Genomic DNA, 12,038 nt, shown 5'->3' on the forward strand with positions numbered 1-12,038 from the left:
GCCGTGCAGGGCTGCCTGCGCCAGCGCCCCAGAAGCAGGCCAGAAATGCGGGCCTCGGGCCCCACCCCAGCCTTCCCCAAGGTCTCCGGGGGACCCAGAGTACCCTGATCAGGTACCCTGAAGCCTGATTCCTGGGCCCGTGGCCTTGGCTGAACGCTAACAACCTGGGGAGTTGGAAAACCTCTGGTGCTCAGGCCACACCGAGGCCGGGTCACGCTCTGGGCCTGACGTGGCTGCTGTGAGGGCTCCCAAGCTGGAGAGCCACCAGCAGCAGAGGCGCAGAGGCTGACAAATCGCGGCCTGCAGGCCAAGCGAGCCCCACCTGCTGTCCTCTGTGTGGTCTATGAACCAGGAATTGATTTTACACTTCTAAATGGTGGGGAAGAAGAACACTTCGTAGCTCGTGACAATTACAGGAAGCTCGGGTATCAGTGCTCCTATCTGGTCTTACCGGAATTTGGCCCCAGGCACCCCCGGCCGGCCTCCCAGGGCCGCCTTCCGGCCCCGGCGGAGCCCCTTTGAAGGCCTGCTGCCTGATTCTGAGCACTGGCCAGAACGCTCTGGAGCGAGACCCCAGTCGGCATGTGGCGCCTGCACTCGCAGCTCCGCAAACTCGGGTGAGCAGAGGTGCGGTGTCGTCCTCTGCGATGCGGCCACCCCGATCTCCCGCCTGTCCGGCCACCACGGGCCGCGTCTGCCCCAAAACGCAGCCCCCACTCACACCACGGTCACCACAGTCGGCTTCCTACAGCCTCCCGTGTCCCCCACTCGTCCCCACGTCCCGGCACGCCTCCGGCTCCCCCAGCCTTGGACCTCGGAGCACGTGCACCTCCACGTGTGGGTGCACAGCCACCCGGCCCTCTGTGCCCTCCCATCACAGGGCGCCTCTGGCAACCACAAGTCCAGCCCCGGTGCCCCGTGGGAACTGTCCCCATCCCCACCCTGCCCCCGCCGCGGCCCCCCACACACCTGCCCTCCCCTCTCACCTTGGGGGCTCCCTCGGCCCAGGGGCCGGCAGGCTTCTGTCCCGCCCGCCCAGCCTGAGGGATGAGCTCACCAACCCCCACGCTTCAAGCACCAAAGGTCTCAGACCTTCAAGCGGCAGAGGCTTCTGTGCACGGCTCAGACTCACAGGACGCTTGCCTTCTAGAACTCTCCTCTTGAAGATTCCTCAAGATCAGCACATGCATTTGTGGACCCCCCACCCTATCACCCACCCCTGAGTACAATATCCTCAATCAGAATTAATCCTAACAGTGTTTACAGCCACCACCCCCCGCCCCCCGTCAAACAAGATTCCCCACTCCTCCTTGAGGAACCCTTCCCCCCCTGCACCCATATCCCTGCCGGGCCGGCCAGCCCCTCTCCCGGATGCCTCTGCACCCACCCCACCTGGATGGCTATGGTTTCAGCCACCGGTTTCCTGGCTCTTGGTCCTATCCATCTACCTGCTGACATTCCCACCCTAAGAGGTCTCCCTCTTGCACCAAGAGGGACCATGGCCTGGCCCACATGTAGGGTAGAGCCCCTGCCAACGGACAATGTCTTCCATGGCCCCTCAGAACCTGGAGCCCATCCTCACCCTCCTCTCATCCCTCCCCGGACAACTCTGCACTCGGGGACATGATGGCTCTGTCTCTCCACAGGCCCTTCCCTCTCAGAAACATTATCTTCCATCAGGCTGACTTTGGAGCGTCCTTCAGCTACAACGCTGCCTGCCTGCCTGCCTGCCTGCCTGCCTTCCGGCAGCATCCGGAGCTAGGGGACAGGAAATAGTGTCGTGGCAGCCACCACCCCACCTACAGCACTCACCTCACTTTTTCACCCCGGTCGCCCACCCAGACTCTGGCCAGGGCCTCAGGGTCTCCCTCCCGCATCTCAGGTTCAGGAAGCAGCGGCTGCCCAGGAAGGTCTGCGGGGTCTCATCAACGCACTTGTGCAGCACAACGGCTGCACGTTCAGCGTGCACACACGCACACACTTAGGGCCAAGTCCCACTCCTCCTTCCTGCCTGCGTCCCCCCACTGGCAGAGGACGGTCACTTTACATGTCTGGGTTCAGCGTAGCCAGCCCTGAAACGGGGATAACTTGTGCCAGCCTCAAAAGGCCTTCGTGACAACTGAACATGATTTTTTCCAGGAGAGCCTGGGTGGCTCAGTTCAGATCAGGATCTCACGGTTCATGAGCTGGAGCCCCACCTGGGGATCCCCGCTTGGGATCCTCTTTCTCCCTCTCTGCCCCTCCCCCGCTCGTGCGCACCATGTCTCTCTCAAAAGAAATAAACTTAAAAACAATAAATACGACGGTCGTCACAGTGGCGTACCAGCCACATTCCTCACAGATGGCAAGCACTCAGCGGTGGCCACTCCCACACTTTCAATAAACTACTTTGGACACACAAAAAGGCACAGAAAGCTGAATACCCCCAAGCTCACCCACTGCGCTGACTCAACGACACCGGAACAAAGATTCCGCGCACCCCTCGGGGTTCGCACTCCCTGCCCCCGGCCCACCTGTCTGCTCACGCACCCGTTCAGACCTTTGTGCCGCCTTCTAGACTCCTGGGATGGTCACGGCGCCACCCTCCGAGGGGCCCCGGGAGCCGCTGCCAGGACTCCCGCCTCCCTGCTGAGTGGCACTGCCAGTGTAGCCAACGCACAGTGTAGACAGGCAGCCCACCGGCTTTCAAGTCTGAACTTCCAGAAGACGTCGCCCTGCCCTCCAGGATCACCCGTTCCACAAGAAGCCTGCCTCGGTGCCACCCCACGGACAGGACCACGCGCTGAGGCCTCCTGCAGGCGCCATCAGTGCAGCACCTCGGAAGACCATCCCCCAGCCCCAGCCCCCCTCTTAACTGTGACCTCACGGGACACCCTGAGCCGGAACCACTGAGCTGCTCCCAAACCCCCGACCTGCAGACACTGTGGGCGGATCCACGTGTGCTGGTGGTGGTGGTGGTGGTGGTGATGGTGGTGGCGGTTTTCAGGCCGGCTTCACACCCAGTGCGGAGCCCGACGTGGGGCCTGAACTCACCGTCCTGAGATCAAGACCTGAGCCAAGATCAAAGTCGGACGTTCAACCGACTGAGCCACCCAGACGTCCCTATGCGTGTTGTTGTTTTAAGCCACTAGGTTCTGAGGCAATGTGTTATGCGATACTACATAACTACCGCGAACGTTTGTACAAAGAAGAAAGACATGAAGCACGGTTTGCTTATATCACATCGATAAAAACTGGGATCAGGGAAGGTGAAACAGATTCTTTAAAACTTGGAAACTGAGACCATACACATCAGTAACCAATGACAATGCTACTGATGCTGGAGCCTCTGGGAGATCCTTCCTGGGATTTTCGTCACAGTGGGGCTCCCCCAGCTGCTCTCCCTTCCTTGCCTGCAAAGTCCCCCCCACCCCCACCCCCGCCCAGGCCCTCATCAGCAGGACTCCATCCCACTGCGGGCTCTGTCTCCCGGCAAACTATTCACCACCCCCACTGCAGCCCCATCACTGTGCTCCAGGGACGCCACAACAGACACTTGTGAGCTGAGCCTGCTGGACAGACAGAACCAAGCAAAGCACGTTAATGAAGAACTCAACCCACTTCACAAGGCAGAATATTCTCCTTCGTTTGCAAGAAGGAACTTGAACTTCAAAACAAAAGCCCGCGGGTAGCAGCCAAATATCCCTGAGAGTCACAGTCTTCTATCTAGTGACCCCGGAAAAGGGGGCAGGAAGCAGAGGGAAGGCTTCATCCAACTCTGTTCCTCAAGAGTTGGCCATGATTCATCAACTAACTACCAAACAAAAACCATCCTTGGAGTCACCGTCACCCCTCAAAAAGAAAAAACCACCTAGACAGACCCAGATCATTTTCCAGGGTGAATCGGAGAGCAGCCTCCCCAATTCAAGCCTAAATTACTTATCACAGAACCAGCACAAACACACTTGTATTAACAACAAAGTCGCTGAAACGGTTAAAGAACATCCAAGGCGTCATCACTCTTCTGACGACGATAATCACCCCAAACCAAGCAACACCTGCACCCAGGTGGGAGGGAAGGGGCCCATGGGCCTCATACCCCATCCCCAACAGAGACTGGGCACAGGCAGGGCAGGGTAGGGCACCTGTCTTGAATGTGAACTGAAGCTTCATCGGGCACCCTTCAGTTTTGGCTTCTGCATTGAGCAGGACGCCACGGCAAACCTGTGCGTCACGTGCTCTGGAGAGGCGCTCGGAGCTGAGCGACTCCGCGGGTGCCCAGCACCTCACACACGCAGTGTCTGGAGTGAGAGGCTTCGGTTTGCTCTTGGCACTTTCCTTAGTACTAGAAAGGCCATCCTGAGAGCAGGATGGGTCCCCAAAGGCAGAAAGGGTGGTCTCGGGAAAGCGGTTTGAATTCTCGGGCACCCGCTTTTCTCTCGTAATTTCAGATGCGCGGAGAGACCAGGGACAGACAGACGGGAGTGTGGCTGGCTGGCTGGCTCTGGTCGAGAGCCCTGCCCTGCTTCCCAGAGCACGCAGCTGCGCGGCAGCCACAACCGGGGGCCCGGTGGGGACCGTCCACGCCGCTCAGCGCCCCGTACCGCTTCCAGTCCGACAGAGGCCGCGGCTCCTCCCTGGGCCGACTTCTCCGCTCCGAGACGCTGCTCTTCGGGGACAGATGAGGCAGATGGGTGGGTAAAACGGGGGGTACGCTGCACTTTTCACACTTCCCACAAGTGACAGGATCTGCACGTCCTTCGGCCGACGGCCTCCTGCTGGACTTGCGGCGGCCCCTTCGCCGCCGCCCCGAGTCGGCCACAGGAGCACGCCAGCCCTGCCCCTCCCTTAGCCACCTTTCAGTTGCAACCACCGTGCCGTCTCCTTGGGCACGTGGGCCACCTTCTGCAGGGTCAGTACCCGGGAGTGACCTTACAAGACAGAAAAAACATGCATCTTCGGGGCATCAGGCTGGCTCAGTTGGAAAAGCATGTGATTCTTGATCTCAGGATTGTGAGTTCAAGCCCCACGTTGGGTGTAGAATTACTCAAATGAATGAAAAAGTAAATTTTTAAAATAAAAACTTTAAAAACAAAAAAACACGCATCTTCAATTCCGTGATACGTCACCAAATTTCTCTGGAAACCAAGTGTAAAGAATGACGCGGGCTCTCTCTGCCCGTCCTTCCCGAGGCGCAGGGCCGGGGCGCTCACCCGGCAGCCGCGGACAGTCCTCTGTGGTTCCCTGGCTGCCAGCGAGGCAGAGTGACCTCTCTGTGGATGCACTGGCTGCCCAGGCTCTTCTAGAAATTGCCATTTTCGCAGCCTTCAGAATGGTCTGAGCTCTGTACCCAGTTTGTCCTTCCGTTTTGTTCCCGGTTGTCCCTGTCACATAAACTTTCATTTTAACGTAGCTCCTCAGGGGCCTATGATCGGTTTGGCTTAAGAAATCCTCCCCTCTCCCAAAGGACAAAGTTGTCCCGCAGCGGCTGAGTCCTGAAAGCCCTGGGCGGTCCTGGCACCCGTCCAGACTGTCCAGCTGCCCGTGCCCCTTCCCCATCTGCTTCCAGGTTCTTCTCTGGGTGCGGCCACTGCCCTGAACATCCCCGGCCGACACCACTGCCCCCAAGCAACAGAACCTCCTGTGTGGTGGGCAGGTCCTCAGGCCGGGCTTCTCCTCAACGTGGCTACTCATCACCCACTTACAAAGTGCAAACAAATTCCTACTGGGAGTTTTATTGGGATTATATGGAATTTATAGTTTAATATAAGGTAAATTGACAACCTCAACTTCAGAATACGGAACCTTCCTATATATTAACGTGTGTATTTATTCAGGTCTGCTAAAATACCAAGAGTTATTTTTCCCAAAGTCATCCATATTTTGTTATATTTTTTTTTCCTTCAAATTTTTATTTATAATTCTCATTAGTTAACATATGTAGTGTAATATCGGTTCCAGGAGAATCCAGTGACTCCTCACTTCCACACAACGCCCGGTGCTCATCCCAGCAAGCACCCTCCGTACTACCCATCCCCCATCGAGCCCATCCCCCACCCACTTCCCTCCGTCAACCCTCAGCGTGTTCCCTGTCCTTACAGTCTCCTGTGGTTTGTTTCCCTCTCTCCCCTCCCTTCCCATGTGTCCATCTGTTTTGCTTCTTAAATTCCACATATGAGTGAAATCATGTGGTATTTGTCTTTCCCAGACTGACTGATTTCGCTTAGCATGATGCCCTCTAGCTCCATCCACATCACTGCACATGGCATGATTTCCTTCTTTTTGATGGCTGAGTGGTACTCCATTGTATACATACACCACATCCCCTTTACCCGTTCATCATTTGGGCTCTTTCCACGGTTGTTGATAATGCTGCTATAAACAAAGGGGTGTGTTGTATTTATTTCTTGGATACCTTATGTTTTTGTTGCTGTCATAAATGGTATCTTTTTTTTTTGGTAAGATTTTATTTTTAAGTAATCTCTACACCCAAGGTGGGACTCAAACTCACAACCCAAGATCAAGGGTCACGTGCTCCACCAACTGAGCCAGCCAGGTGCCTCAAATGGTATCTGTCTTATGTTAATTTCCTCTTTGTTACGTTCTTGTATACCCCGGTCCTAGTGAACTTTTATCAATTCTGAAGATTTTCTTTTTTAAATATTTTTTTAAATGTTTTTTTTATATTTTTGAGAGAGAGAGCACGCACATGTGTGTGCTACTCCACCTCGGTGGCACCCGGGGCGGGGAGAGGGGCATCTGAAGTGGGCTCTGAGCTGACAGCACAGAGCCCAACGTGGGGCTCAAACTCACAAGCTGTGAGGTCATGACCTGAGCCAAAGTCGGATGCTTAACCGACAACCACTCAGGCGCCCCTGTAGATTCTCTGAAGTTTTCTACACAGACCTCTACAAACAATGACAGCTTTATTTCTTCCTTTACAACTATGCCTTTTTTATTTATTGTCCTTACCTTACTATACTGGCTAGTATTTTCACTACAACACTTAACGTAAGTGGTAAGGAAAGGCATTTTTGTCTTGTTCACGGTTTTAAAGAGAACGCTTCTAATGTTTCACTAGTAAGTGTGATGCTTGCCGAAAGCTTCTGATTGATACCCTTCCACAGATTAAGGAAGTTACCTTCTAATCCCAGCTTGCTAACTTCGTATCAAAGGGCAATGAATTCTATCAAATGCCTTTTCTCCATCTACCGAGTGGATCACTGATTCTGCAACACAGTGAGTCACACACTCGGTTTTCTTCCATTACACCTCTCTGTTCCTAAGGAAAGCCCCTCCCAACCCGTGTATCACTACGCGTAATATCGAACATAACCAAGGCCGGGGGTCTAATCCCTTCAGCTCTTTACAACCAAGCCCTTATCACCATGTACTAACCGATGCCGCATTCCAGGAAGGTGATCAAGAAAAGTGTTCAAACGCTTGCCCTATCGATATACTTCTGTCCCTGCTGTCTCCTCATCCACAACGGGAGGGACGTTCTAGTAACCCAGAGCACACAGGCAAGCATCTCCGCCCTCCAGGACGAAAGTGGCGGTTCCCTAATACTCCCGTATTACAGCTCAAACCTCTGCAAAGCTCACTACAGAGCGTGCTGAGAGCACCGCGGAACGGGAGGACTGCGCTGAAAGGATGTTCCCCAAACTCGGGAACCCCCAGAATAAACGCACAACTGAGAACCCGGCACAGTACCGACCTCATCCCTGTGCTTCTGACAGAAGACCAGAAACTGGGATGCCGCATCTCCCTTTCTGCTTCGTGGAGCGGAGGCCGTGGCCTTCTTCCTCCCAGGAGGAGACCCGACTCCTCTCTTGGGGTCGGCCTCTGCCATCTTTTGAGGAGTACTCTGTACTGTCCCAGGGTCACCCGCTCGGTTTTCGGCAGAGCTAGACAGCTTCACTCTCCGCCTTCTCTTGATGGGAACGCCCTCTTCTCGCATGGACCTGGGGTCAGCAGCAGCTTCCTCGGGGACTCCTGAGGGCTCTACCATGGGTCCCAGAGGCGGAGCCTCCACAGGAATGCCTGCCTCCTTAGCTACGTGAGGGTTGAGGTGAAGCTGCTCCCCCACGTAGAGGAAAGTGAACTTGGCCTTCCGCTCCTCCACAGACATGCTTGCAGCTTCTTCTGCTTGAACGATGCCCGTTTCCCACTGGGCCCTCAATTTCCCTGAAATAGGTTTCAACAGCTGAAAAGAGAAACATAAGACACTGTAAATTTCATTATACAAACAAAAAAGTTAACCCACTTTAAAGAAGAATATTTTTAGAATTCCAGACAAATTTAGAAATCAAAAGCTATAAAAACCAATTTACTTGAAGGTTTAGACAGAATTCAGCCCAATGTAATAACTGTTTCTTTAAACCAATTCCAATCCCATTTAACTAATGTAACATATACACTACATAGTATAGATCAGAGATAACATTTCATGTATTTTTATGTATACAAAGAAAAATAAAAATTATAAAAGAAATTATCTGATTATCATCCAATGAGTAAAACGAATAAACTAGGTCTCCAAGGACACTTGTCGTATTCTGTAACACAGCATACTTGGGCAAAATCAAACAATGATAGACATAAATCATTATAATATATCAAGCAACCATAATTTCAAAATAAGGTAATAATTAAGAGTAAAAATTATTTTGGTCTAAAATTATACTTAAGGAACATCTATCACCTTAATTTTCTCAGCTTTCGTGGGTGCCTGCTTGGCACTTTCCTGGCATAATTTTTCAAACTGTCCTTCTCCTTCAAAAGCTACAAGGCTCTTCTCAAATATCCAAGCTCTTTCTGGGGCATCACCAAAGAATTGTACGTGATACTGGCGTGCACTCTTTTTCTGACCTAGTTTTTAAAATAAAATGTTAGAACTTGAAAGTTAGAATTTGGGATCAAATTAGGCAAGTCTATTAATAATTAGTGATATGAAGCTGCTTTGAAGTTGTTTTATTTGGTTCTGTTTCAGTCTGTTAACCTCAAAAAAAGTCCTACTCTTTTTACCCCACCAAGCTCCATGTCAAAGAGAAAGGAAACACATTTATGAGGGACTCAGGTAAGATTCAAATCTGACTAGGAAAGAAAGTAAATAAATGCTCTCCTTTATCTCCTCCGTCAAGATCCACTTAAAAAGATTACCAAATAAAGAAAGTAAGAGAGGACATCAGCAAAAGGGCCATTCAACAGAGAGGGTACTAGGCAGCAATGAATGGGATACAGACTGGTGTCAGATGGCCCGGGTTCAAATCCCAACCCCATCACCTACCAGCTGGGCAACCTTGGGCCGGCTACTCACTCACAATGCTCAGAGGGGGAATCAGGGTACCAATGACCTCTGAAGGCAGCCATGAGGCCACAGGGTAACCCCTCAGATGTCCACTGCGGTTCCTCTTAGCAGAAAGGAAAAAGCCACATCCTACAGTGCAGCCAGAAGGGAGATGGGCGAGGAAAGAGACACTTGAACCCAAAATCCAAGAGAGGATCCCAAAATGCCATATTTGGCTGAAGAAGAGTGAGGCTGAAAACAAGCAAGCTGGTTAAAAGGTCAGACCTCTGTGCCAAGTGGAGGGAGAAAGGGGGATCTCCACGGGAGGACCGCCAGGCCCTGTTCCTTCACAGAGAACGTTGGCCAAAAGAAATCCAAGAACACTTTCTACAGAACCAACACATCCAGAGGAAAAATGTCTCCATTGAGTCTTTTGGAGATCCCCCCAACTAAGTGGCCGACGGCCAGCTGGACCCTCTAAAATAAGCTGTCCGTCTCCCCACACACACAGGCTGCAGCAGCTCTAAGTGGCGCTCTCTCAAATGCAAACGCAGCATCCAGGACTCCCGGGACCCAGGGAAGCCTCTAGCACAAACAAGCCCAACATACACAAAAATAAGCAATCTCTGCAGGGCCACACACACACACACACACCATGCCAGGAAGAAAGGACACCTGACAAAGAAAATCTCTAGTTTGCTATGTAAAGAAAATAAAAGAGCTATCAGAAACTTTAAAATACAATTATGAAAAAATAAAATCATTAAGAAAGCTTAGAAGGTATGTTAAGAAATCTCCCAGAAAGAAGAAGATTAAGATGAAAAATATCTACTCCTGTCAGAAACCTATAGGATCAATCCAGGAAGGACCATACTCAAGTAACTGTCCTTCTAGAGAGAGAAACAGAGAAAGTTGTCAAAGAATTAACAACACAAGACCACGTCTCAGAACTAAAACAATTCTAAGTGTCTCATCCAATACCCACACCAAGGTACATCTTTGTGACATTTAAGCCATTGAAGGAAGACAGCTTCCATGTTAATGGAAAAGTGTAATAGTACTTCAAGAACAATTCTGGATGCTAGAAGGAAATGATGTAATACCTTCAAAATTCTGAAAAGAATTGTTTTCAACATAAAATTCTACGCTGAGCCAAACCATCAATCAAGTGTGAAGATAGAGAAGTAGCATCCTATGAACCACAAATTTACAACCCATACACACTTTCTTACGATACCAAAAATATATTCCAGCCAAAAAGGAAAACTGACCAAAAGCACAGTGTGGAACCACACAAAACAATGCACGTAACTCAGGAAAGCATCTTTAAGAAGTCTAAGATTACTATAACGCAAAAGGTTAAAAGAGTGCTGGCAGTCCAGACTGAAGCAGGAAAATGGAAAATTCTAGCACAGAGCTCCAGGGGAAGAAAAGATGAGAAAAAAGAACATTTCCATAGCAAAAGAAAATCTGAGTAGCAAGGAAAGACAGTTAAAAAATGAGATCCAGGGAGCAGAAAAGGAAAATGGCAAACACAGGTTTTCACATTTTCCCCCCAACAGAAAAATCTATATAAAAGGAGGAGTTTCAGGGACAGAAAAATAAATAAGGCTGTATAGGCAGCAAAGCAGAGGATTTAAAAGTAAAAGCAGCAGTGCCTGGCTGGCTCAGTCAGTGGAGTATGTGACTCTTGATCTCGGAGTATAGGTTCAAGCTCCATATTGGGCATAAGAGCCTACTTTTTCAAACAAAACAAAACAAAACAAAAAAAAAAACAAAGGCAATAATTAACTCCAGGAAAAGAAAAGGTTGTATAAGAAAGAAAATGCAATTATAGAACACACTTCTCTTTTCACTCAATGATATTTACATAGTCAAAATTATGTGAACATTTATGTTTGATGTAATAAAAACAGCAAGTTAATTATATGCAGAGGATGAAAAGAAATAAGAAATAATGGAAGGGATCACTTTCCATAATAGGAAATCAACAGAAAATATCTAAATGATAAATCAAAAGTGGTAGGGGCGCCTGGGTGGCGCAGTCGGTTAAGCGTCCGGCTTCAGCCAGGTCACAATCTCGCGGTTCCTGAGTTCGAGCCCCGCGTCAGGCTCTGGGCTGATGGCTCAGAGCCTGGAGCCTGTTTCCGATTCTTTGTTTCCCTCTCTCTGCCCCTCCCCTGTTCATGCTCTGTCTCTCTCTGTCCCCAAAATAAATAAACGTTGAAAAAAAAAAATTAAAAAAAAAAAAAAAAAGTGGTAGTTAATCGGGACTCTGGGTGGCTCAGTCAGTTAAGCGTGTGACTTCAGCTCAGGTCATGATCTGATGGTTAGCGGGTTCAAGCCCCACGTCGGGCTCTGTGCTGACAGCTCACAGCCTGGAACCTGTTTCAGATTCTGTGCCTCCCCCTCTCTCCCTACCCCTCCACCACTCACATTCTGTTTCTGTTTCAAAAATGAATAAATGCTTAAAAAAATTCTTTTAAATAGTAGTTAATCCAACTATATGACATTCTGAAAACAGCAAAACTATGGAGACAGTAAAAAGATCAGTGTTTGCTGGAGGTTCAGAGGGAAGGAGAGATGAATAGGCAGAGCACAGAGGTTCTTCAGGGCAGTGTAACTATTCTAAATGATACTATAATGATGGATATAGGTCATTACACATTTGTCCAAACCCATAGAATACACAACACCAAGTAGGAACCTAATTTAATCTACAGACTTAGGGTGATTGATGTATCACTGTAGGTTCATTGATTATAACAAA

At 50.2% G+C, this 12,038-nt stretch overlaps 1 protein-coding gene across 1 annotated transcript in view; it reads right to left on the reverse strand.

Moving 5' to 3' along the window:
- NSD2 (nuclear receptor binding SET domain protein 2) overlaps positions 1-9,290 on the reverse strand; it is a 45,914-nt gene extending 36,624 nt beyond the window's left edge. The window contains exons 1-2 of the mRNA XM_040489615.1: positions 8,684-9,290; positions 7,697-8,185 (exon numbers count right to left, since the gene is read on the reverse strand). Coding sequence (XP_040345549.1) covers positions 7,697-8,110 — 414 coding nt within the window. The 5' untranslated portion in view covers positions 8,111-8,185; positions 8,684-9,290. The remainder of the gene's footprint in view (positions 1-7,696; positions 8,186-8,683) is intronic.
- Positions 9,291-12,038: the final 2,748 nt, after the last annotated feature.

Source organism: Herpailurus yagouaroundi, unplaced genomic scaffold (assembly GCF_014898765.1).
Source record: "Herpailurus yagouaroundi ecotype Mexico unplaced genomic scaffold, PumYag 28, whole genome shotgun sequence".
Lineage (NCBI taxonomy): Eukaryota > Metazoa > Chordata > Mammalia > Carnivora > Felidae > Herpailurus > Herpailurus yagouaroundi.